The sequence below is a fragment of the Impatiens glandulifera genome, chromosome 3, assembly GCF_907164915.1.
Source record: "Impatiens glandulifera chromosome 3, dImpGla2.1, whole genome shotgun sequence".
Taxonomy (NCBI): domain Eukaryota; kingdom Viridiplantae; phylum Streptophyta; class Magnoliopsida; order Ericales; family Balsaminaceae; genus Impatiens; species Impatiens glandulifera.
The window spans coordinates 8,273,013-8,299,892 of record NC_061864.1 but is presented as its reverse complement, the minus strand read 5'-3'; the positions used below and the strand labels follow the sequence as shown (position 1 = coordinate 8,299,892).

Genomic DNA, 26,880 nt, shown 5'->3' with positions numbered 1-26,880 from the left:
AAAACTTAAAAATTTTATTTGATTATGGGTTTAAATTTTACTCAAAATATTTATTTTTTTCATTTTTTTAAATTAGACCTATGTCAATAAAAAGAATCTATATTTTATCTACGTGGGTGGCGAGAAAGAACCAACCCCGGTCTTCTAGGGCAAGAATTTCCCGTGTTTGATCTACTTTTGAGTTACAATATTTTGACACTAAAATCTATTTCTGTGAAGCATGTCAACGTTAATTGAAAAAAAGTTTGGTCATCAAATCAAGACTCTTCAAACTAATTTGGTATAGGTGTCTATACCTTTATAGGTTTCTGATGATATTGGCTATAGCCCTGGGAGGTGGGTGTCCAGGGTCAGATCAACTAGCAACATTTTTACCAAACAAGGAGCTTGGTTTGAAAGGTGCAATAGCAAGTCAAAATTGGAGTAAAGGAAGGAGCCTTTCAAATCTTTCGAAGCTCTAATATAGTTAGGTCATTGGCCAAGGAACAAATCCTTATGCCACATCCATCTTGAATAGCACAGTCCCTTGTGGATTTGGGCAATTCAAAATTCGAGGCGGCCCAAATTTATAATGATAACCCTTTTTTAAATTTGACAATATTTTAGTATGAATAATATGAGACAAGTCTTAAAATTTCGAGTTAACTTTTAAAATATTACGATTTTACAATTTCACATTAGGTTAACAAGTCTGATTTTAAGTAACTCTTAAATAGGTAAACTTTTACGATTTTAAATTTATAATAAGATTTTATGATTTTACGAGTTTATAAATAATTTAGATTTTACGATTATATATTATTTATTTTTGAATAAATAAATTTATATTTCAAAATTAAAAAAATAAATTTATTTATTTAAATTAATTAATTAATTTTATAATTATAATTTTTTATAGTGTTATTTAATTATTATTATTTGTAATTAATTTTATATTAAAATAAATAATTTTTTAAAATTGACTAATTATAAAATATGTAATTATATATATAAATAATCATAATAATAATAATATATAACTATTATCTTTTTAACTCTACATTTGGCTAGTTTACTAACTAAGGATTCTAGTTAAACTCTAAATTTTGACAACTTTAAAATGTTTGTTTTTTTAAAAGAAATTCCCAACCTAATTAATTAAGCAGGTTAAAAATGCATAATAATAATAATAATAATAATAATAATAATAATAATAAAATTATGGATACATATTTATTGAAAACTCTCCCAAGTGGTCAAAATGAGTTTCAAACCCTTTTTCAATTTTATTACCTTCATATCTAATTTGAAAATTATTAGTGTAATCGATATCATGGAACTAATAGGATGTTATTATGAAACAGATTATATTTGTTAATCAAGTAGGTAATAAAGGTCGGCTACTTTTGGGGGAAACTCTTATTTATTAATTTTTATAATTAATAAAAAGGTTTAAGCTGATTAAATTAAATTTGAGCTAATTAATCATATACCGGATGTGACAACCAAGACATGGACAGCATTTGCTTGGTTGTTTTTAGCAATAAAAATGTATTAATGATACATAGAAAATATTAAATAAGCCCTTTGATTATTTCTAAATTGTAATATTCACCCTAAACATTATGTTTTTAACAAGACATATTATTTCAAACATAATTCAATAATAATCTGTTACTTAACAATAAAAAATCATTTTACAATCTGGCCGGTCTCACTTGGACTTGTTTGATGTTAATTATTTTGAAGTTTTTAATACATTTAAAAAAAATGTTTTATGAAAATATATGTTATTTGGGTTTTTATTAATTGAATTAATATAATACTTTTTGTATTTAAAATTTATAATAAAAAAATGAAAATATTTTATTTAATAATTTGAGTAATTTAATGATTAAAAAAAATATAAATTTTATTTTGAAAAAGTTCACAAATAATCCACACAAATTGAACTCTTATCTGCACCAAAATATAATAACAGCAAAATCTCAAAACATTTTATCCATTTCCCCATACTTTCTAGGATAAACACAACCATATATATTACTACATATTAGGATTACATCATAAATCATTGTCACACTTCAATTTTGAAAGATTTTAATAAAATCAAATAAATAAGTTAGTGAAATTTTTAATAATCCGTATAAATTTTCTTATTAAATGAAATTTTGATTAAACTAAAACAACAGTATATATACTAACAAAATGGAATAGTCCCTTCCTGAAATTGGGGAGCTTGTCAATTATAAAGGTCAACATTGCCAACAAAATAATTAATTTGTTGCTTCTTTTAGGAAGTTGCATAAGTTTGATTTTAACCTTTGTTATGTTACCCTTACCAAGTTATGACAAAAACAAAATACAATCATAAAATCTAACTTCAATTTAAACTAAAAGTACCTTATTAAAGGAGTTAAGATTTAGTAAAAATGAAATTCAAATATTTGGGCCTGTTTTTGATGATAAGGAAGGAATATTTTTTATTTCTCTTTTTATGAAACTTCATTTCATTGGGGTATTCTTGAAAATAATAAGATGATAAGAAGAAAGAAAAGCAACTAGTAATATTAGCTACGCCACTCGAAAGAAAGGAAAAAAAAAAAAAAAAAGGTTCTTGCTCCCTCCACCATCATCATCATCACCGCTCTTCATCAACACAACAGAAATCTTCGAATCTCAGGCTCAAGATAAAAAGATTCCTCGACCGGATTGGATTTCTCTGTCTCCACTTTTCTCCTTAATCCACTGCTCAAACAAGTATCAATTGTAGAAAGGAGATTTACATGTTGCATTTCACTTCTCAACGAATGGAACCAACCGCTCTTTGTTCGAAAGCTTTCCTACCGTTTGCGTTCTAGCGAGAGATCTACCGGATTCCTCACTTTCTAGATACTTCTCACGGCCAATTCTAGTCACCGTAGTAATGGATCAGCAGCAGCAGCAACAACAAATCAATCCAGGATTGACGCGATATAGATCTGCTCCGAGCTCGTATTTTACGAGTTTGCTCAACAGCAGCGGAGGAGGAGGAGGAGAAGAGAAATTTGATCAATTTCTCAAGCCTCATCCCTACAATTCCTCCAGATTTGCTCCTGGTGTAACCAGAGACGATTCATCTTTGCACAACACGCCTGAATTTGACGAAAGTGAAGGTCTTAGGTCTCAATCGTCCGCATCGATAGACCATCAATCTGAAGATTTTCAGAATCGTCAACCGCAACAGGATAATAATAATACTGCTGCTGCATACTCTTTCTCTGAACAAGTGATGAATCAGAAACCTTCCATGGATAATTCTTTTAGAGCTGCGAATTCTATAAGAGGAGGAGGCCTCAGCAGTGCTGGTGCTGGTGCTGGTGGTGGGGGTGGAATTAACCTTATAAGACAAAGTAGTTCCCCTGCCGGATTTCTCTCCTCCTACTTTAATGCTGCCGAAAATGGTACTTTTACTTATATCTATTGTCGTTGACACTTGTCATCTTTCCCTTTTTGTGTATAACCAACCAGAAACCAAGTTGCAATAAACTACATAATAATATAATCATAGATTGCTCCTCTGTAAAAGACAAGGAAGGTGAGGATAGAAAGAATTACTAACTTGGAAGTATGTATGTATGTATATATACTAATGAATTTGAAAATTCAGAATCAAGATGAAGGTGCTGTGAAAACCTAATGAATGATGTTAGTTGTGTATCATTGTTGGATTCAATTATTGTAGACAGTCAAACATATGTGTTCGCTTTTGGCAGACTTTAGTGAAATGGGAGGAATGGGAAATTCTGGACTGCATGAAGGTAATACTTCTGAGTCAACATTTTCCTCCAGCAGGTTGAGGGTTCAAATGGACTTCTCATCTCGACGAATGGCTCCAATCCCAGAAACTACCAATAGTATGGGGATAGGAAGTCCTGAAGGTGAAATTTTCGGTGAAGCTGCTGAGAGAAGTGGCGGAGGTTATATCCCGAGTTTCCCAATTGAATCATGGGATGATTCAATGAATCTATCCAGATCTTTCTTAGAACTCGAAGATGATGACATAAAACCAGAAGCTGACTTAAATGCTATAGAAAATCAGGTACCATCCTTAGCAATTTTATGTTATTCAGTGTTTTGGCGATTCCATCATTGGCTAAAGATTGAATCACATGTACACTTTTTTTTTCAGAACGTTGAAGATGACAAACCCACTTCCAACACTTTATTGTCTCGCCACCTGAGTTTACCCCAATCTACTATGGAGAAGCTACTGCAGTTCCAAGATTCAGTTCCTTTTAAGACGAGAGCAAAACGGGGTTGTGCTACTCACCCACGGAGTGTTGCTGAAAGGGTATGCTTATTTCTTTTATTTTTTTATTGTTGAATGTTTAGTGATGGGAATGACCAAATCTAGTTATTACTATATTTGGATTGATTTTCAGGTGAGAAGAACAAAGATCAGTGAACGAATAAGGAAATTGCAAGAACTTGTTCCTAACATGGACAAGGTAAGGTGTATCTCTTCTTACTAAGAATTAATGACACTGACCTGAAAATATCCATTAATGCACACCATGTCTTCTTGATCAGCAAACGAACACTGCGGACATGTTGGACCTGGCTGTTGATTACATTAAGGAACTTCAGAGACAAGCGAAGGTATGTTGAACTGTGAATTCAAAGGAAAGAAAATTGAAGTCTTCTCACTGACCCACCATATTGTATCTTCTCCTGATCAGATACTTACAGAGAGCCAAGCTAACTGTACTTGTCCCCATAAGAACAACAGATAACGCAAAATCACACTTGGTGAGTCATGTTACCTACCTATCCGTAGAAATAGTGAAGCTATATCTCCACTTCTGAAATTTGCATATCTATTTTGGTTTTCAGCCTCTTGTATGTGTGGGAATGTGAATATTTCTTGAAGTTATGATAGGGCTTTGGAGTCACAAAGGGCATCATCGCTTTGTCCATGTTTGTTTATGGATTTCATCACACTTTTGTTGTAGAATGGATGGCAGATTGCTAATCCTGCCCCCATCAGTTTACCCCTTCTGGTAAGTTATAAATGGAACTGAAATACTCTCATCGTTTTTTCCCAAAGTTGTAAAGATTGTGGTGGCTAAGTTGTTTTGCCTAAGCCAGGCGTTACACACGTCATCAAAAATATTCTATGATAGTCAACTACCAAATGAAGTTTGAAATATCTATGATATATGCACAATGTTAGAATAAGTTGCCCATTGACTCTCTCTATGTGGATATTTTATTTTTTGTTTCTAGAAAAAACATCTGGAGTAAGATTTGCATTTCTACCGCTGGTTCTAGACATACAAAATGATTTGAAAGGTGATTTTCAAGGATTCCAATTGTCTAACAGATAAGCATCTAGGTTGTATAGGATAACATTTGTTTCCCAGTAGGAGCTTCCTTATTAAGCAAACTTTGTGGAGCAATTTATATTTACATTGAAGTTTCTGTGATAAATGTAAAGTCCAAAAATTTATATCTAAGTCTGGATTACCACCAACAAGAACATTTCTCTTATTAGTGAGGAAAAGTATATGAATATTGCATTTGGACAATTGTTTTAAGTCGTTGATTTGACATCATCATTTGTCATCACACCTCATAAAGAATTATTTTCGTCGTATCGAAATGAATGTTTTGGTACAAGCTATGTCACAAGTAAGCCACGTACCTGAATGCTTTTGTCAATTAAGAAGTTAGATGATGCATGAATGATTAGACAATTGGGTGTTGACAATTGAAGGCTTAGTCCAGATAACTTAATTGTAGATCAAGAAAAGAATGAAGGATCCTTGTACAAGTATGTCACATACGTTTTCATATAAGCAGGAAGTTATTAGGGATTGTTGTAAAAGTCCATTTTCCATGTATAAAAGGTCACAGTCACTTCAATCTTGTGAAGACTATCTATCAGGAAAACAACATCAAGTACCGTTTTCAAATTTGATGATGTTAGAAGAAGAAAATATAACATACCTCTAGGGTTTATAAGAGAAAGGAGATGAGAAAAGAGTAGCCTAAGCTTCTAGGAGAAATTGTCTTAGTCTTTTAAACATATTTATGTTTTGGTATAGGAATAGACTAGTATAAAAACATATATAAATTACAACTTATGATTACTGAATAAAACTATGAAAATGTTCTAACATCTCGTTTTGATTTCTCTTGGCTTCTCACCTCCATTTCTTGGATTGTTTAAATCTTAGTCTTCATTCTGTATCAGAAACTAACATAGGTAACAATGGTGGAGAGTACAGAGGCCCAATTGAGTTGAAAGAGTAGTGGGATAATGGAAATGTACATCCCAAAACGTCTACCAGGACATTGAGGAAAATAGATTAAATGTGTTTTCTCATGCAAAACTTTCTAAGTTAATTCAGGGAGAAGCAAAAAAATGGCTTTTGATCTGGTCAATTTTTCACCCATAAGATCATTGAATGGTAATATGATATGGAAAAATAACTTCTTTAAATTACTTAAGGGTCTTTAGATACGAAGCTTTTGTTCACATTCTAAAAGATAAAAGAGGAAAGATTTTGATGTATACCTTGGTTCACCAAAAAGACAAATTTGGTTTCAGATAATTGGAATTTTAAACAAGAGAATTGTATAATTCTAAAGGGCCAAAGTATAAGATATTCCTAATCAAAGACCTATTATTTTAAGGCCAAAATTTCTCACTTGGATCATCAAACAAAAGAACTTGGTCTAATATAACAAATTGACAAGGATATCAAATTAAAATAAGAACCTTATGTGAGATGATACACAAGAATCAAACAATCATAAGAAAAGGTAATTTTCAGATGATTATGTCAATCTTACTGATGAATGGGAATCTCATAATTTTGATGAAACCATTCAAGTGGATGAGAAAGCAAAATCTTTCAAATGGGTGTTCTAAAGCTCAAGATTGAACAGGAACCCACTCAAACCCTATTGTTGTAAAAGGATACTGGATACAACAGAAAGAAAAAGACATATATATCCTTGTTTAGAAACGAACATATCACGAATTAGTCTAAATTTAGCTCACGTGAGACAAAATAATAACGTTTTTTTCATTCAAACAAAAATTCGCGCTAAAGCTAATGTGTTTTCAAACCAGCTATCCTTGCTTGAGCTATCAAATGTGATTAATTTATATGATCAAAACAACATGGAGCAACATGAAGGTAAAGAAGAACCAATCAATAAACGCTTTGGATATGTTTATTCTTAAGAAACATGGTCCTCAAGAATAAGTCATGGGTAATACATATATAATATGTTGATTGCAACGTAAATGGATTCAAATATAAAAATAAAAAACACTTTAATACTATTTTTATGCTTAAAAAAAAGTACATATATAATTCTACTATGTTAAAGAAATTGAAAATAATAATAATGGCTCCATGAAGAAAGACTAACCTTTGAGAGATGGTTCGCCGGTGTGCCTACACATTGCAATTGCCAATGACGACCTCTTAACCGCCGGCCGGCTATAAAATATTATATCTACAATGGAATCATAGAAATAGCCGCCTCCTTCATTCCCTCCTTTTCTCGGTTTCTCCTTCTCTCTCTCTCTCTTCACTAAAATCAGAACAATGACAATCCACCGATACGATTCATCTACTTCATCTTCTTCTTCCAAATCCATGGCGGTTGTTTCCATCGAGTGCCTCAAAGGCGGTGGCGGTGGTGGTGGTGGTTCCACGGCCGATATGCTCCAGACAGGCGACATAGTTGAGGAGATTCTCTTCGGCGATGGCCACTCCGTTATACGAGCACCATTCAAAAGCGGTAAGGCCGGCTTACAGAGAGTCCTCCACGCCTCCTTCAAGTCCAAGGACACGGTCAACATCTCGGTTCGCGTCCGACGTGGATCAAATTCTTTTGCCGAGCTAAAGGCCTACATCGTTCCTAATGAATCCGCCGGTAAGAAACAGTATATGCTCCGTGCAGTTGACGATCCTAACTACATCGTAGGGTTTCTCGATCGAACTGAGGCTGAGTGTTTCGCTCTTCAAGGTGAGCGCAACTTTAAATCCTTAATTATATATTTGATCGATTGATCGATCGATCTCTAGTTAAAGTTAAGACGATGCAGCTGCTCGATTGGAAGATGTTCTAGCAGGAACTGAACTTCAAGACGGTTACGTCTCATATCCATGGGAGAAGAGAATGAAGGAGATGCAATCTGTTGTTCCTAATTGTAGCAGCGGTTTTCTCTCAATCCTCTTCCTTCCCAAATTAGCTTCTGAATCACGCTATAACGATCTTGAGGATACTCTTGCAAGAGCTAATGCTTGGATGAATGCTTCTCAGGCATCAGGCGTTCCCGTCGCCTTCGTCAGTGTTCAGACTGAATCCTTACTCACCAAGGTAAGAAGAGAAGAAGAAATTTCATTCACATTTCTTCTTCTTCATAATAAATCAACTCCTTCCTTCCTTGTTGAGATAACAGATCTCTGGAGGAAAGGCGTCTTGTACAGTAAGTGCGGGATCATTGTCAGATTTGTCTAATCTCGCTACCACAAGTCTATACGGATTCGAGGATTATCACGGGCTGGACATCGGAGTTGTGCGGGCAGTTCGTCTCTGGTATTCATCATTCGGAGGAGAGATTCCTGTAGAGATCGAGCTTAAAGAAGGTGACACGAAGCTAGGTTTTGCAATTAGTCGTACAGAAGAGGTCGGTCAGCAATCATCAGATTCTTCTGAATAAATTACATTAAACAATAGTAATAATAGTAATGATATGATACAGGGATTCATCTACATCTCTTCTGTCATTGACGGAGATGAGAATGCGCCTTCGTCGCGTTCAGGACTGTGCAATCTACATAAGGAGGCAATGAAAGCTTCCAAACTTCTTGTTGTCTCTCGATTAGGCAACCAAAAAGTTCTGCCATGGATAACTTCTTCTACGGGAGCTATCCGATGTTACGACACGGTTTCTCTCAGCCAGAAGCTCTCTTTACACCGCCACGCAAAGGTCTCAGTCACAATCCACGTTTTCCTGTGGGAACGTAATGAATGTAGAGCCGTCGAGACGATGCCGGTAACTGAGGAGCGGGTGGCTGCAACATTGGCGGCGGTAGTGGAGAGAGGAAGTGCGGAGGATTTCTCATTTAGGTTTAACGATATAATAGAGAAACTGACTATGCTGGAGAATTCTCTGGATAGGGATACTGATCATCCTGTGGGGGAAAACACCACCGCCGGAGAAACGTCTTTCCGGTTTCATGACTTGGTGCTTCCCAACAATAATTGGGTATAGGAGGAGAATCAATGCCAATGCTATCAATATATACCAATATACCATACCCATAAGCCTCATATTTAAAATAATTTTATAAACATTCAAATTCATTACAATTAATAAGTACATACTTTTCTTGTTACTAAACTTAGTTTCATCAAGGATAGATTTCATACACATTCACATCAAAAGTAACCATTTTTAATTTTTATAAAAAATTAATTATCATAAATTCAAATAAAGAGTTACAGGGCCAGACAATAAATATAAAGTGGGGTGGTTGGGCTCACATTGAAGACTGCGGATCGCTTAGCATCGAGGTGATTTACTTCACTGACAAAGACACAGAGGTGGCGCCTCCTTTTTTTTATAATAAATCGTCCGCGATTCGATAGCATAGGGAAGCATGGAATCGGACGCTAGCTTCTCTCTTTTCTTTCTTAAATGCGCGGTGCTTAACACATGCAGATTGGACCCCTTCCTTTATGGGATTGTCGCCTCAGTGCCTCCTTTCCCTTCTGGGGGTGAGTGGGCCTAGGGCGGGAACGGCCCTTTTCCCTCTTAGCTTGGATTTCTGCCATAGTGTTCTATAAGGAGTTATTGCAGGGAGGCCTTTGCCGCAGCAGTATTGGACAAGGGGGCTTAGCTCCTGTAATCCTACTGGTAGCAGTGGATGTTTGGCCTGAGCCAATCATCAGCCGAGGCAGGTGAAAAACCTGCTGCTCCAGATATTGCTCCTGAATGATAGCAAGCTTGACAGCCTGGTCGTGGGAGGTTGGAGGTTGGAGGAGATAAATTCACTTATTTTACACAATTCTTCTGGTCATGCCTTTTCCTTTTATATATATAAAAGTATGGAGGAGTCTGATTAAAATTCTATCGCATAGCAGGAATTTCAGGATGAAGATAGGATGCATTCACATTGAAGGTTTGAAAGGAATTGGGCCATTTGCCGAAAAAGAGTATAGTTAATGGACGAGAAGCAGGATCGCCAACCTGGGCATGAAGATGTTGAGAGGATTCAATAAATATCAAACAGTAATTTATCTTTAACTCAAACGAAAAAAAATATTCATTTTTATAATAATTTTTAATTTTTTCAATATTATCTATATATTTATCTAAAATTACAAATTAAATCCATAACTTTACAATAACTTATTAATGTAATCGAAATGTCTTTTTCAATTTTTTAGTTACGTAATCGAGATGTCTTTTTTAATTTCTTAGTTATCTAATCGGAATGTCTTTTTCAATTTCTTAGTTATGTAAATGGAATGTCTTTTTTAATTTTTTAGTTATGTAATCGGAATGTCTTTTTCAATTTCTTAGTTATGTAATGGATTATTATATTTTTTCGGGTTTTCTACGTGTTTTATTTTATTAAAACTATTTTTATTATTTATTATTTTTTTATCAATATTGTTTATTATTATATATTTATAATACTTAGAAAATATAAAATTTAAATATAAACAAATTTAAATATAAGTATAAACAAATTAAAATTATCATGAATTAAATATATAAATAAAGTAAAATATAAATAAATTAAAATATAAATAAATAAAATATGTAAACAAATTAAAATATAAAAAAGTTATGTAAATTAATTAAAAAACAAACTAGAAGGATTGAAATAAAAGTTTTAAAAACTTTTGAGTATATGAATAGTGTTCCTGTAAATTTGGATTTAGAGGAGAAAAAATTTGAAAAAAAAAAAAAAAACTCAAAATGTAGTTCAGTTTACAGGTGTGTTGGAGGGCTAATGAGATTGTAGATGGGTTGGAGATGATCTAAATGTTAAATAAATATTAAAATAATAAATATTAAAATAATATGTTTGAGTTTCATGTGAATAAGTAAAAACAAGTCAGACAAACCATGCAGTATCAAATATAATTTTACCAATTATTCTAAGCTGCACTTAAATTTGTCTTTTATCCTTGGTCGTGATCGATAAAGAAAGCCAGAAACATAAAAAAAAATTATCATCGACATATTTCATTTCATACCAACCTTTTCTAATATTCAATGGTTCAAATATTTATTGAAACTAAATAGACACGTATTTTAAAAAAATATTTCAAAATCAAAGTCAAAAAGATCTATTCATAATTAATAAAAAAAAAATTGCAATATATAGTGATGCTAATTTACAAGATTATTAATTATATTTTTATTGCTTCTCTTTAATTTTTATTTTTACCTTGTATTTTTTTATTATTGTAATCCAAATGTCTTCTTAATTTAAGTATTGAATAATCTGAATTTATTTTTTCAATTTCATAGCTTTTAACGGTTAAATATTTGTTTTATTTTTTATACTTTTGTGTTTTATTTTAATTAATTTTTTTTTATCAATGTTGTTTATTATTATAAATTTATGATATATAAACAAATATTAATAAAAAAATATAAGATAAAAATACAAAATTAAATATATAAATAAATTATATAAAAAAAGTAAATATATAAAATTAAACCATATCAATACTTAAATGATCCATTTATAATTTAAAAAATGGATAGGTAAACTAAGAGAGAGAGAGAGAGAAAATGGATGAAAATTGCATTTTGGTTTAAGTTTAAAGTTTGGAGTAAGGTTGTAAAGAAAAAACACATTTCAGGGTAATTTTGAGTCTCGGTTTGAGATGGTCTAAGAAGGTTTTCAAATACAATATCATTTTCAATAAGTTAATATCTAGAATTCTAACAACTCCATCTCTCCTTTATGCTCTGATAGGGACCAAAAAAATTGGACTTTTCACCTTTAGTGTATATAAAATGTGTGAGTAATGATCAACCACCAACATTATTATTATTGAGGAATGAATACAACAAGAGAGGTATAATATTATTGAAATAAAAACAAACACTATATATAGATACCTCCCACCCCATCCCCAATTCATAATTAATTCCTTAAGTATATATATTTAAACAAACCCAAAATTGGATTAATTTTTAGGTTGGAGATTTTGCATTGCTGCAATCTTCTTGACCAAGTCAATGAGTACATCAGTCTCCGGAATGACACCCTTTACAGCCTCATGAGAAAGGAAATTCTCAGCCCATTCCACAAGACGAGGTGTAATGGATTCATCTAGAATCTTCACATTTGTCATCTTCTCCGTAGCCTTAAACCATCCCAAGAAGCTTCCAAACGCAATATCCAAGTACCCAATATTCTCCCCTCCAAAGAATGTATTTTTTCCAGATTTCACTAAAACTTCCTCCAACAAGACTAACCCTTCACTCAGCCTCCCCAGTATTACCAATCTTTCCTCTTCTGAAGCCCCGCGGTATTCTCTCAAAGTAGGGGCCAACTGTCGATTCGAGACCAAATTAAGAAAAAAATAAAAAAAAGGTCAGCTCATCAAGACATACATACATGAGCTAGCAAAGCAAAGTAGTTTATAATAACTTACCTTGTCGTCCACGTAGGCAGCCCAGAAACGGACGATGGAGCGATCATATGCGTCGAGGGGGAGGATTGACGGTCCTGATGACCACTGCTCGTCGATGTATTGTAATATGATAAGGGACTCGCAGATGGGTTTATCGTTATGGAAAAAAACAGGGATTTTCTTGTGAATTGGATTTGATGTCAAAAGTAGGTCACTCTTTGGGAAGAATGTCTCCTGCAAGAATTCGTATTCGATTGACTTGAGATTGAGTGCGATCTGAACCCGGTTCACGTATGAACTTGGAGACGCACCCAGAAGCTTTACTGAACCTTCTCCTCCTGCCATTAATTAATCCTTTCAAACAAACAAAGCACAAATCTAGAGAAAAAGAAAGAGAGAGAGAGTGGTTTGAGCAGATAAAATTTGCTTGTGTTGTGTGCAAAGATGATAATGGTGATTAATTTATTTATATGGGTTCTTGGCTTTGGGAAGAAATTAAATAGTTAATAAACAAACAAACAAAATTGGGAAACAACCCAGTCAAAGGAGGAGAGAGGAGAACGTCAGCAATGACGATATTTATTGTTTATTAAATTATTCCTACAAGTTTATATAGTGCCAATATAGGGCTTGTTTGAGATATAGGGCTTGTTTGAGGTAGGTGGTTTGAGGTTTTATGGGTTTTCTATTAAAAACCTTAATAAAAATTCAAAAAAAAAAGTTTTTGAAATTTAAAGACTAATTTATTTTTGGAGTTGAAAGGATCCGTTAATGGATATAATGTTTGGAGTTTGGGAGGTTTTTATCACAATAATTCATATATCAAACCAGTACTAGGTGAGATTGCAAGTTTGATTTAGAAGATGATAAAATCAAAGTTAAATAACTAACTTAAAATTAATAATTATTTTTTAAAAAATTTTAGTCATTTTATTAAAAATCTAAAAAGAAGTTCGATTCCATCTAAAATCGTTTTGAATTTAAGCGGTGAATCATGACAATGGATTGTCACATTAGTTCTTCTTTAATTCCCAAAAAAAAATTAAAAAGAAAAGAAATACATTAATTTTTAAAGTTACAGTAAAATAGCCTTTGATTCACATATTGCCAATCTCTAAATATATGAGTAGACGGCTACAGGTACGGAAACAAAATGAAAAAAATCTTAAAATTAACTTTAAAAAGTAAAAATATTAACTTATATAACAACATTTATAATGTAACTTAAGTGAAGAATGGTTGGATGACAAACTCATTTATTATAACATAAAAATAATATATATAAAAAAAAATTTAACACTCTTAAATTTGTAAATAAATATTTATAAATTATAACTATAAGAAATTATGAAATAAAAAATAATTTTATTTGTCTCAAGTATATATAGTTTTTATAAAAATAATTTTTTTATTTTTTCATTGTCCACCTAAAACATTGTCTATGTGAAAAAACAAATTATTTACTCAATTTTTTTTAAATGTATCTTAATCTAATAAAAAAAATAAAAACATCTCAAATAATAACTTTGATTTTCTTCAAATAACCCTTCAAAATTTCAACTTGATTTCGATTATGAATTTAAATATAAATATTAAATTTAATAAGTTGATATATATATATATATATATATAGAAAAAAATGAATAAAAAGATCTACAGTACAAAAAAAATAGTAAATTATAGGCTGTCATTGACAGCTAACTTGCATTGGTTGTCTTCTTCACCTTGTTTTCTCTCGGTAATTATGTATGCTTACCGGCCCCCGTTATTGATCACTACCTGTCAACAAAACTGGCTACATATATATATAAAAAAAAATAGGATGAGCTTGGGGTGGGTTTAAACCCACCTCAGCCCTAACCTGCATCCGTCCCTGGACGGCTACCGATGATTTCCTCCAAATGATACTCACATATGGGCAATATTTAAATATATAGGCTATTGATTCATCACCTTCCGAATATAACACACAATTGATGCTTGAATTATCATAAATTTGCTCACTCAGTCTCTTGTTATTAACCTTTCACCAAACGCAAGTCAGTTACTTAATGTTTATGTATGATTTTGGAAGACTATGCCAAAGGACACCACAAAACAGTTTGCTAAATTCGAATTGAACTTATCATTAACTTTCACTCTCCATTTCGGAACGATGAAGATTAGTCAAGTAGTTCACTTCCTTAAATATTCTAACACCAGGAATTCGCCTTAAAACATTATTCCCAATCACTATAAAAAAGAATGCATTTGAGTTGAAAATTTTAAATTTATTCCTTTTAACAACCAATCAATTATCAATAAAATTTTACTTTATTTTATAAACTAAAATAAAAAAAAAATATCATAATTAAAAACTGAAATATCCTATATTTTTATTAGATAATTTTTTTGAAAAAATAAAATAAAAATCTCAAATAAGCTAACGTAAAATCGACCAATTAATTTAGGTTCTTTACTTCCACATATGCTCTCTGTTTCCTCTCACATGGTAAAATTGAAATAATTATTATTTTATTTTATTTGGTGAAAATACTTTTTTACCTCCTCCTCCATCAAATCATTTTCATGTATGCTTCATTTTCTAATAATCAAACTTGTTTTTTTAAACAAATAAATAAAATTAAATAAACTTCAAAATTCCTAGGAAGTTAAATAGACTTCCTATAATATTGTTATTAAGATAAGGTTATGTTATGATATCAAATTAAACAATTCATATAATATATATTTTTTTTATGTTAGTCACTTGTAGGATGGAGACTTTCTACCTGTTTTACCAAAAAAAAAATAGTATTAACGAATATACTTTTATTATAGTAAAATAAAAACCGACTAGAACATGGTCTGATTAAGTTGTAGTTTTACATTTAATCGCGGATAACCGATCGAACCATTATTTAACAAGAAAATATTGTTTTCGTGATAAACTTAAAAAAATATTAGTCTCTCCATCAATCTACCTCTCACTCCACTATTTTTCTATGTCAAATAAAATAAATAATTTTAAATATTGTGAATCGAGATTTGCTAAGAAAAACTGAATATAATAAAATAGGCAATTTTACTTTTTATTTTTTTTAAATCTTAATTATATTTTTTAAAATTTAAAATACTTTTATAATTTTATTATTTTCTTAATCAGGAATTCTGAAAATATTAAAAAAAGGTTGGATCTAAATCTAACTTAATATTTGTATATATTATGTTCTCTCTCTATATAATATATATACAAATTTATAGAAAACTTGCTTAAAATACTTTATACATATGAATTTAAAGTAAATATAAAATATATGTATTTTTAAGTATCTTCATCATTTTAGAAGGTTAATATTAAAAAAAATAAAAATAAAAGTAGTTCAATATCTGAAAGGTGAACAAGTATTGGTTAAAAAAAAGGAGACGCGGATTGCCAACATGGAATCTGAAAATTTTGGCAAAATATTTCCCGCTCTTTCTCATATATATTTATTTTCCATTCCAATCTATAAAACCCTGTACGCCGCGGCCCTATCAATCAAATCATCAATCATCAATCATCAATCGTCATCTTCTTTCATAATCTATACAGTTGGTGATCCATCCAGAGAAGAGAAGAAAGAATCATGGCTCGCACGAAGCAGACCGCAAGAAAATCAACCGGAGGCAAGGCACCTCGTAAGCAACTCGCGACCAAGGCCGCAAGAAAATCTGCACCGGCCACCGGAGGAGTGAAGAAGCCGCATCGATTTAGGCCTGGAACCGTTGCTCTGAGGGAGATCCGTAAGTACCAGAAGAGCACAGAGCTTCTTATCCGTAAGCTTCCATTCCAGAGACTTGTTCGCGAGATCGCACAAGATTTCAAGACCGATCTTCGTTTCCAGAGCTCTGCTGTTGCCGCTCTTCAAGAAGCCGCAGAGGCTTATCTTGTCGGTCTATTTGAGGATACCAATCTATGTGCCATTCACGCCAAGCGTGTTACTATCATGCCCAAGGACATTCAACTAGCTCGTAGGATCCGTGGTGAAAGGGCTTAAACCAATCTCTTATCTCTTTTATTATGTTGTTAACTCATTTGTTTGGTTAATTTAATCACTTCTTTTAATAGCATCGTTTAAACATTGAATCGGATATATGTTCATCTTCTATCAATTTCTAAACCATTGTCCATTTTATATACGGTTCTGCAATTCTTACAATTTAACTTAATTTGTGTGAATATGAATCAATCACCAACCTGTGCCCTAATTAAATTAGATTTGTAGTACTAATTAACACAACACCATTACAAACACTTATTTATTTCCCTTGCTTATTTATTTATCATCTCCATTTTCTTCAATTTCACTACCTATGCCCTGTTTCGTATCTTCTAATGCTTTATTTAATAAAATCTACAGAACTAACAAAACTTATCGAGAGAATGAATCAAAGTTTATGAAAATGTATGTATATGTTAGTGTAAAAATTACCATAACACCTGAGCAAGCTATCAATTATAATTCGTCCCGTATTTTGCTCCATTAGGACCATTTTTTTCTTATCAATTTAACACTTACATTTCATCTCTTATGACTACTTTAATTACGAAATTATAAAAATCTAAATAATATCAAATTTATCATCATAATTGATGTTTGATTTTGAAATCAAATTTAGACATTAGAATGGTCTTTATTTGTACATTGGTGAGCCATTTCTCACATGAAAAGCCTATTTGTTCAATGTTATATAGAACTATGTTATTAGGTTATACAACACACTGATAGGTAAAAGAAATATTTGCCAAATTTCAGTAAATAACTATCAATTTTTTCCCCAGTTATCAACAATTGCATTGAGATTCTTTTTAAGGATTTGAAAAAAGACAAACAAAAAAAAACATGTTCCGATAACCAAAATGATTTACTAGTATTTAGTATATAGTGAGACAGAAGATAAGAAACCTAGACAGACATAGGATAATAAGGGATCTGATAACAGCAATAAAAACCCTAACTAGCTAGTTAGGATAACAGTAACACTACAATACACCGGGGAATTAAGCTATAGTGTCTAATGATTATTACAGATCTAAGCCCTCTCGCCGCGGATCCTGCGAGCAAGCTGCATATCCTTGGGCATGATGGTGACACGTTTGGCGTGAATCGCACAGAGATTGGTGTCTTCGAACAGACCAACCAGATAAGCTTCAGCTGCCTCCTGGAGAGCGGCGACGGCCGAACTCTGGAAACGGAGATCGGTCTTGAAGTCCTGTGCGATCTCACGTACAAGCCTCTGGAAAGGAAGTTTTCGGATGAGAAGTTCGGTACTCTTTTGGTATTTGCGAATCTCTCTCAGAGCCACGGTTCCAGGCCTGAATCTGTGTGGCTTCTTAACTCCTCCGGTGGCCGGAGCTGATTTCCTCGCCGCCTTGGTTGCCAACTGCTTCCTTGGCGCCTTCCCGCCGGTAGACTTCCTCGCCGTCTGCTTTGTACGAGCCATTTGTTTGATCGAATAAACAAAGATAAAGAGAAAATGGAAGAAGATGAATATCTAAGTTGTGATGATCTAGAGAGATCTTTGAACCCTTATTTATATTAGAGATGGCCCAATGTGAAAAGCCGGGAGTACGAAATATTGCAATCAATTGAGAGATTTCTGACCGTCGATACAAGATCTGACGTCTGTGATACACTTCTATGTCTCAAAGCGGATAGTGATCCGCGTGCTCTCAAAAGTAATGAGACTTTAAATATTAATTCAACAAAAAAAAAAAAATATATATATATATATATATAAAAATATCATTTATATTAATATGAGATTACAATATAAAAAGTTAGTAATAAATAATTTAAATGCAAAATTTGGAAGGGATGGTTAAACAAAAAAAAAAATTATGTTAATATGCATGAATTAAAGGCAATTCAAATTTATGAATAATATATTTTTGAAACTAAATTAACTATTAACCTTTTATATTATTTAATTTAGACTAACAAAATATAAGTTCTATTTCTATCACACAAATATTAACCTAACACGAGTATAAATTATCACACAAGTACTTACATAACACGAGTACGAATTAATCTATAACACAAATATGAATTAACATCGACACGATTAGTCACGGTTTAAGACAAAATTATTATTACTTTTATATGAGATGTGAACACAAATTTTATTAATTTAGTTTCATTTGTATTTTTAATTATTTAATAACAATATAATATATTTAACATATATTTTTAATTATATATATATATATATATATTTAATTTTAAATGCTGTATATACTATAAAAATATGAAATTAGCTTAGTTACAATGAAGGTAAACATTAGGGCATAAAAATTAAACCAGTTAATTTTTATATATACATTTTTTAAATAATAAATATTTATTATTTTAATTTATAATTTTGTTGTAATTATAATTTTTTTTTAAATAGTCCATGACTTCATGTATATAAAATAGTATATTATCAGGGTCAAATAAAAATAATAATTAATATTATTGTTTATCATAAAAAAAATAATTATATTATTTTTTTAAAAATAATTATATTATTTTTAAAAAATAATTATTAAATATTTTTTTTTTATAAAAATAATTTTAAAAACTTGAAAAATAAAATAATAAATAATATTTAAATTAAGAAATAATAATATTATATTATAAAATTAGTGAGTGATATATTTAATTTGATAATTTGAATATTTAAAAATAGTACTAAATGAAACAACTTCAAAGTATAAATAATTTTATTTTATAGTCGAAATTTGAGCCCTAGATAATTTATTTTAACTAATAAATTTACACCAAATAAAATTTAATTCATTATCACTGAAGTAATAGTCGTCTTTTTGGTGTAAGTCCTGTATAATCTCGTTGTCGTCTAAATCGGTAACATTGTTGTGTGAAATAGAAACATAGTAGACAAGTGAAATTTTTGCTGCAATCAAATTTAAAAAAATAAAAATAAATGTACCATAGTATAGTTTTTTTTTTCCTGTTTTAAAAATAAATTAAGAGGTATATATATATATGTACCCCAAAAAATATTAATTATATTTGCTCACTATACTTTTGTGATACTCTAATTTTACTCCCTATAATGACTCGTACTTGATATAGCTCACTAAATTAAAGAAAACTTTGATTTTACACACTTTCAATTATTAAACTATCAAATTGATGTAAAGAAACTTCAAAACTGTTTCCAAATCAAACATTGTATTTCAATCTTCCTTGCCAATTAAAGTTCTTGACATGTATCATCTAAAATAATTCCTATAAAATTAGTAATCCAATAAATATCTATATATACTGAAAAGTACTGAATGAGATCACCGGACTGATGAATCCTTCAAATGCAGAGCGATAAAACTGAAATCAAGATAATTCAAACCTAATTGCAATATTTATTTATAGTACTAAAACTATTATACTGGATTCCTAGCTCTGACACGTTTACAATGGGTAAGTCTTATAAACTTTTGGGAGGAAGTAGGAACAAGGTTAATTAATACTATAATATTCTAAACAGTTTATTGCATGTGCATCTCACAACTTCTGAACTAGGGTTTCATAACCTTTCCACAATTTGTATCAGTGTGATCTGTTCATGATGTGCTTAGCCACCTCTAGAGATTAAATCATGGTTTTAAAAAAAATGAATTTTTATTTTTTTTTAATAATTCAACATGATGAAAATCTACTATTTGCTGTTTGGTGGTGCTTCATCTGAAACTCATCATCCGCCCCATCTTCCAAAAATTGATCAAGACATTGTATGTTTACCATCATCCACTTGACATCCTCCTAATTGTTGACATTCCTCTCTACCGCATGACTGTTGTCTTTGGGAGATCACCAACAGTGATGATTGCTGAAAATCATTGTTATTACCATATCATATCATCACGACATCCAAAGAAAAATAAAAACTTTGTTATGTTCATAGGTTATCAAACCTTGGTTCCAGCAACAATGGTACCATTGAGGGGATGTGTTGCACAGGCTGTAACACCGTCTGACAATGGAAGATACCTGTTTTGCCTATGTCGGAGGTTATCCTCTCTAAGAACAGAAAAGGAGTAATAAACTGTTATGCATTTTGTGCCTATTTCAAATCTACAACGGATAAGTTGATTAAGTTCCTTACTTGAAGTTGACATGGCAAGGAGAACTGGAATCTGGATAGAAATCTAGAAAATGCAGACCACTGTTGTATGCTGATCCAACCACATAGATCTGAAAATCATTTTATTATTATTATTTGTACATATTATTATTCTACTACCTTTATTTCTCTTATTACCGAATGAGTTGAAATCCATGACGGTTTTCTCAAGCTCATGGTACCAAAATGATTTCCTCCAACCCTACCCCAAATAAAATCAAAACAACAAGATAAGAAGCTAGCAAACTCTAGGGAGCTCCAAATACAAAACATTGGACCTAAACTCAGTTAGAGAGATTAAAAAATGTATCACTTGTTTGCTCGTATGAATGTAGATAAAGAAGGAAAAATTGAAAATATACTTACAACCAAGGTGGTGGAGGGCAATGGACATGTGTAACTTCGAAATTGTGCAGATCCAAAACTCCAGACCTAGACCAGAGAATAATAATAACAAGATGTTTTAAGCGAATGTCTAAGCAATATTGAAAATTGGTCTACATAGCACAAACATGAATCTACATTTTGTTACATAAGCAGAAATACTAGTTCCTACTTGCTAATCTTCTATGACTTACCAACCGTCATCAAGATGAAAAGCCAAGTGATATGGACATGTTGGATCAACTGTTATTGAATGTATTTCCTTCGAACTAATATTTGACTGTGCCTGCAGAAGATACAACTCTTAATGTTAAAAACAAGAAGCCTTTGCCTTGAAATATCTTAAAAGATATAACTGTACAAGATTGTACCTTTAAAGAGCCAATTTTCTCCAAAGATGTTGCAAGTTTCAGAGATGTTAGAGGCAGATGTCCCTGAGTCAGAGAAACACAAAATTAATCATTTGTGAAAAGTTTTATACAATTCTCCTTCAGGAAAATTGATAATATTTTTTGTGCAATCGCTGCTTCATACGTTCACGATGATTCATGGCTCTAGTAAAATGAATTTACATAGACATTTCTGTGAGACTGTGACGGTAGGATATATTAATGATAGGGTAGTACAGTAACTAATAGTAGTGTAAGGAAAACATGGTAATTAGTAGAGTAAGTTAATGGGTTAATCGGTTAGCTAGAAATAGTGGAGTATGTATTATTTGAAGTAATGAATGAATTAGTATTGAATCTGGATTATCTCTCTCAAAGGTTTAGGCCATTCATTGTCTCATCTGTATTTCTTCTACAAATAGTATATTTCTAGGCTGGTATGCAACAATTTTTGCATTTGGAATTTTGGGAAGTCGTTAGACTAGTAGATTTGGCTTAAAAACAATCAACCTATCAAGTAGGTATAATATAAAGGTTAAATTAGTTATTTGTCTTCATTTATCCTATATATAATGTTTAGTTCTTAGTGTATATTCTACCAGCTTCTTTAGTTAATATATTTAGAGAGCATATGCTAATTTCTGGAATTGAAAGCCATGATTATTAGTCGTGTGGTTGGAGGCTTAACATTCAACACTTATCTATCAGAAGAAATAAATCTGGAAATATTACATCAAGTACAACAAAACCTCTTTTTGACTTTGAAGAACCATAGATGATCTTCCGCCACGAAGATCCCACAAATATACAAGCCCGTCCTTGGAAGCCCCAAGAAGAACCTAAGAAGAATATAGTTGCCAGAAATGAGCAAAGTTGATTGATGCATAAGCATTTACAAAGTTGATTCTGGAAATATAATTTTTACCACTTCTCTTCCTAATTGAATCTCGACAATTCTTTCATAAGTTTGCACCAACATTTTTTTTCAAAAAAAAGGACCAATTCACATGGAGAATTTATTCAGACTTTTCAATGGAGAAAATATCAAGTTAACCATGCACCTGATTGTCTTCAATAAGCTGGATGCTATTCAGTCTGCTGTTTGAATCACTTGTCAGTGCAAGGCAGGGAAGATGACTAACTCTTCGGTCCCACATACTTATTCCGCCGTATATGTCAGAAGCGAAAACCCTATACAAACAATTGGAGTTCATATAAACAGAGCATACTAGCTATAGTGCCTTAATTTATACCCTATATTATCATTTTAAAACTTACTCTAGAGCTGTTTGTTTTACATTTGCTAAGTGTATTAACAAATACATTTTATTCCAGCAGCTTCATGTGATCATCATTTCAACAGAACAGTCACATTTCCAACTAGGAGTAGTATTACATAGCTTACTAACCTTGGATTATCATCTTTAGAAAAGGCAATATCAGTAAGACCTTTGGGTATTTCACGTCCATGAATGTTAACTACAGGCCTCTTTCTTAATACCTGGAGAAAAAATGAAGCAAATAACAATGGTACAACTTTATTAATACATACTTCAATTTAAAATAAAAAGGCAATAATGAGTCAGCCTAGAGTGTGGTAGATAAGGCATAAGAGCAGAAGACATTGTTTCTGTTAACCTAAAAGTTACTAACTTGGATGTGAAGGGGGGAGTGTTAAGAGTATTATATATTATTTTGTTTATGAAATCAGAATAATATAATATTAAGGAAGATCGCTTTACTTCTCCAAATCTTAAAAATGGCTCAAATTTCTTCTCGCTGTCATGTTTTGGTTAAATCCCGTTAAGTTCATAAGTCATCTGTACACAATGTTTCCAGCTCTTTATTCTCAATCAATAATTTAAATATTATTGTCTTCCTAATTTTCATAGCCAGAACTTAACAAAGTTAACATAAAATGATAACAAGATATAACCTAAGTCTTTCTTGTAAGTTCAAGAAGTAAAATGAGTCAGCAATATGAGTCTTTAATGCAAGTTTAGGAAGCAAGATGAGTTTCTTTCATAATATTAATAATTATATTTCATTGATTTTATTAGGATATTATAACATAACATAGTTATGATATCTAAAATGCAGGCAACATCTAAGTTTATCTTGAAATCTTTTGGTTTTATGTGCTTACATAAATTTGTTGTCTTAGTTGAAGCTAACTTTCAATTCAATTGGAGCCTTAAAACAACACAACCAATACTTTAGTTAGTAATTTTACTTGTCCAATTTAAGACATAAGATTATGTAAATTTTCTGCTGTTATCATAACCTTCCCATTTATATCCATATTTATTGGGTACTCTTATTTTACATCATATGAGAGTAAAAGATGAATAGTGTTCTTAAAATAAATCAACTGGATAAGTCATCACTTAGTGTAATATTTTTTTTTTGGAAAGGGTAAACTTTTCATTAAAGATAAACTTTTGTGAATGCGAGAGAAGCATTCAAAAAGAACTGAAAAAGAAAAGGGAACAAAATCAAAGAGAATTAGATGAGAAATTAGAATTTGGAAGAGAATCATACTTTAACAGGCTCAAAAGTGCAATCTACAGTAAAAATGAAATTGTAACTTGGAAGAGAATCATACTTCAACAGGCTCAGAGGAAATATAACCAATGTTAAAGATCTGCACTTCTCCACTTCTTAAAGATGTACAAGCAATCTGCAAAAGCCAAGTTAACCAATATAAGAAGGTGATAAATAAATAAAGTAGTGTCCTTACCAATAATTTGTAGCAGCATACGAAATATTTGAGCTACCCATAGTGGGAAATATGCAATAATTTTATATTTTGACAGCTAGAATAGCATGTCATAAGACAACAGAATAACTTTAACTAAACAAAATACAAAAGGGTGCAATATCTGTCATTGAGATATCGAAGAAGCATCTTAGAAATCAAATACCAATTACATGTCTATCTAACATCTAAATCCTATACTGAGAAAAATCATTTGATGTGGCAAAGTTCTGTCACCTCATTTAAGCAACATGATCAAGAAAATATCTAAAGGTATTGCAAGTCAAAACAAATGCAATACTTTTGGTTATGACATTAAAAGTAGTGAATGTATTTATTTAAAGATATTGAAAGTCATTAATAGTTTGGGATATATTTATTCAAGGCAATTGGGCAAACCTCATCTTGGTTTGCAGGATTCCATCGAACAACATCGAGTTGTCTACTGGTAGAAATGTGAAGTAAATGTTTTGTCTCATCTTCTTTCAATCTTGAAGGACAGTTCATGTCCACTGTATCAAATGTAGAGAGGAAGGAACAGACAAAATCAACCAAACAAGAAATATATAAAAACCGAAAGTGACAAGCAAAATGCAACAGAGCATAGAGAGTGTAAATCATCATAATTCATAACACAGTCAAGGAAAGACACAAGCTTCAATATTGCTGTTTTCTGAGATTGAATTATAATAGTCACATAAATAAATTGGGTACTCTTCAGTTCATTATGAGAGACATTTGCATCTAAGGACAGTTGATAGGTACTGTTTATTTGAATATTTGACAACTACTGAGTAATGATCTGTTTGAAGAAATTAAGGACAGCCTTGCCAAGCAATAGAAAGATCAGATATTGCAACATAAACCATAGATTAAAATATTCAAAAGAGTTCTAAAATTATATACGTCTATATTACCCTGACAATATAGGGTTTCAAAATCATGGATTGTTAAGCAGCCATCTTTAGTCACTGATGCCAAGTACACACCCTAATGAGAGAAGAATTAAGAAACAGCGTTAGGGATTAATTAGTAGGAAAAGGGTTAGTAACAAATTATTAAAAAAGAGTAAGCAAATAGTAAGATAATAAGCATTTAAGTTATTAGTAAGTTATAATGTGGTTAATGGTAGCTAGTAGTTATAGCAGATATTAGTGGTTATGTGTTGTCTTATTTCAACCATTAGAATGTAAATTTCCATATATATTATCTATTATGGAGAAAAATAAAAGGCTCTACAAGTAAATTTGCAGGGATTACCTTGTTGTCAAATTCCACAGAAGTTACGCCCTGCCTAAGGAAAATTACAGTTGCAATCAGCTACCATAACTATGAGTTTATAAAACAAACCAGCTATTTAACAATATGACAGAACCATCACACAAAAAATAACATCTAGGAAACAGAACATGTAAATGATCACCGAGTATCCTTTGCATGAATCAATGATAAAAGCTCCAAATAGAAATCTATGAACAATACCTAAATCTTGAAATCTGACCCCAGGATATAACCAAGTAATAATAGGGGTTAATAAGAATGAAAGTTACTGAGAAATTTCTAAGTGCATCTCAATAAAGGACCATAAAATGTCCCCCTTTTCATCAACATCTCAAACTCATTCATTAACTAAATATCCGAATTCCTTTTCTAAAAATCGGCACTCTCTGTAAGTTCATAACAAATGAGTTGCTATCAGAAACATATCTTCTTGTTTCCAATTGTGTTAAGATAGAGCCAGAGATATGACCAGAATGTTTCAATGTTTTCACCGAATTAAGCTCATGAACAAGATCAAACCTAATTTAAATAGATTGAATATACCCTTAAAAGATCAAATCATTATGAATTTGAAAGTGTTGAGAAAAAAAAAAGTGATACTTAGAATAGAAGGGAAATCAAGATGGTGAGGAATAAAATACAAACTTCTGAAATGGCGTCATATTATCCAGGAATCCAGCATTAGCAAACCAGTTCATCTGAAGAAACCCCAATTTTCCACAGGAAATATGTAAAAAATGAATGCATTGGGTTAGTAACTTGAATTCCTGCTATAATTGAAGGAGAAAAGGGAAAAAAAGAAAGCATTGCACATTGCCTCTAGAATCGGTAAATTGAGGAAAAAACTTCCAAAAGGATGAGAAAAGAAACATGCTTACATGGGTCGGACATTGAAACCCTCCATTGTGATACGAATGAGGAAAACACCCAATCTTCACACAAAGAAGGAAGAATAGATCAATTAGTTTTGATTCAAGAGTAAAAAAACAAAACAGGGACTTATACGTACTTGGGAGTACGATTGAGTTAGAAGAGTAGCGACATCGCGTCGGTACATCGGTTCGAATCTCCCGTTTAGTTCGACGATACTTCTCCTCCATCGAGGCCTTGAATTGAAGAACAATGTAAGGAAAAATAGTTCGAATTTTAGGGTTACTAGTGGAAAAAGAGAATTAAACAAGACGCTACCTTATCAAAGGTTTAGGGTTTTCCGAATTCGAAACCACTCGCACTATGTATTTGTCCATCACTCTCTTTCTCTCT

General features: G+C 31.7%; 6 protein-coding genes across 8 annotated transcripts; 3 read left to right on the top strand and 3 right to left on the bottom strand.

Annotated features, from left to right (window-relative positions):
* The first annotated feature begins 2,556 nt into the window (after positions 1–2,556).
* On the top strand, positions 2,557–6,007 carry LOC124932642 (transcription factor bHLH81-like). Of its 2 annotated transcripts, XR_007098771.1 has the most exons (8): positions 2,557–3,422; positions 3,735–4,060; positions 4,151–4,312; positions 4,404–4,469; positions 4,552–4,620; positions 4,701–4,770; positions 4,855–5,021; positions 5,248–6,007. XR_007098771.1 is itself a non-coding variant. In XM_047473302.1 (7 exons), exons 1-6 carry the CDS (start codon positions 2,906–2,908, stop codon positions 4,752–4,754), a joined length of 1,194 nt encoding a protein of 397 aa, XP_047329258.1. In that variant the 5' UTR covers positions 2,557–2,905; the 3' UTR covers positions 4,755–4,770; positions 4,855–5,170. The 2 variants fall into 2 exon arrangements, 1 of the variants encoding a protein (XP_047329258.1); XM_047473302.1 differs by lacking the exon at positions 5,248–6,007 and having other exon boundaries at positions 4,855–5,170.
* Positions 6,008–7,477: 1,470 nt separating this feature from the next.
* Positions 7,478–9,955, top strand: LOC124929634. Its single transcript, XM_047470035.1, has 5 exons — positions 7,478–8,010; positions 8,090–8,364; positions 8,447–8,674; positions 8,750–9,256; positions 9,851–9,955. Exons 1-5 carry the CDS (start codon positions 7,587–7,589, stop codon positions 9,953–9,955), a joined length of 1,539 nt encoding a protein of 512 aa, XP_047325991.1. The 5' UTR covers positions 7,478–7,586.
* A 2,172-nt stretch (positions 9,956–12,127) lies between these two features.
* Positions 12,128–13,094, bottom strand: LOC124931598 (glutathione S-transferase U17-like). The gene is made up of 2 exons (XM_047472105.1): positions 12,676–13,094; positions 12,128–12,573 (listed from the first exon to the last, which is right to left on the bottom strand). Exons 1-2 carry the CDS (start codon positions 12,997–12,999, stop codon positions 12,205–12,207), a joined length of 693 nt encoding a protein of 230 aa, XP_047328061.1. The 5' UTR covers positions 13,000–13,094; the 3' UTR covers positions 12,128–12,204.
* Positions 13,095–16,169: 3,075 nt separating this feature from the next.
* On the top strand, positions 16,170–16,806 carry LOC124929210 (histone H3.2). The gene has a single exon (XM_047469509.1). It carries the CDS (start codon positions 16,263–16,265, stop codon positions 16,671–16,673), a length of 411 nt encoding a protein of 136 aa, XP_047325465.1. The 5' UTR covers positions 16,170–16,262; the 3' UTR covers positions 16,674–16,806.
* A 716-nt stretch (positions 16,807–17,522) lies between these two features.
* LOC124929104 (histone H3.2-like) lies at positions 17,523–18,172 on the bottom strand. The gene has a single exon (XM_047469375.1). It carries the CDS (start codon positions 18,118–18,120, stop codon positions 17,710–17,712), a length of 411 nt encoding a protein of 136 aa, XP_047325331.1. The 5' UTR covers positions 18,121–18,172; the 3' UTR covers positions 17,523–17,709.
* A 1,814-nt stretch (positions 18,173–19,986) lies between these two features.
* Positions 19,987–26,876, bottom strand: LOC124929102. 2 transcript variants are annotated; one of them, XM_047469372.1, is made up of 18 exons: positions 26,806–26,876; positions 26,627–26,723; positions 26,496–26,549; positions 26,263–26,315; positions 25,597–25,630; positions 25,254–25,326; positions 24,736–24,848; positions 24,184–24,258; positions 22,988–23,079; positions 22,640–22,769; positions 22,328–22,417; positions 21,561–21,623; positions 21,384–21,475; positions 21,172–21,237; positions 20,944–21,007; positions 20,788–20,876; positions 20,597–20,702; positions 19,987–20,511 (listed from the first exon to the last, which is right to left on the bottom strand). In XM_047469372.1, exons 1-18 carry the CDS (start codon positions 26,862–26,864, stop codon positions 20,404–20,406), a joined length of 1,458 nt encoding a protein of 485 aa, XP_047325328.1. In that variant the 5' UTR covers positions 26,865–26,876; the 3' UTR covers positions 19,987–20,403. The 2 variants fall into 2 exon arrangements, with proteins under 2 accessions (XP_047325328.1, XP_047325329.1); XM_047469373.1 differs by lacking the exon at positions 19,987–20,511 and having other exon boundaries at positions 20,688–20,727.
* Positions 26,877–26,880: the final 4 nt, after the last annotated feature.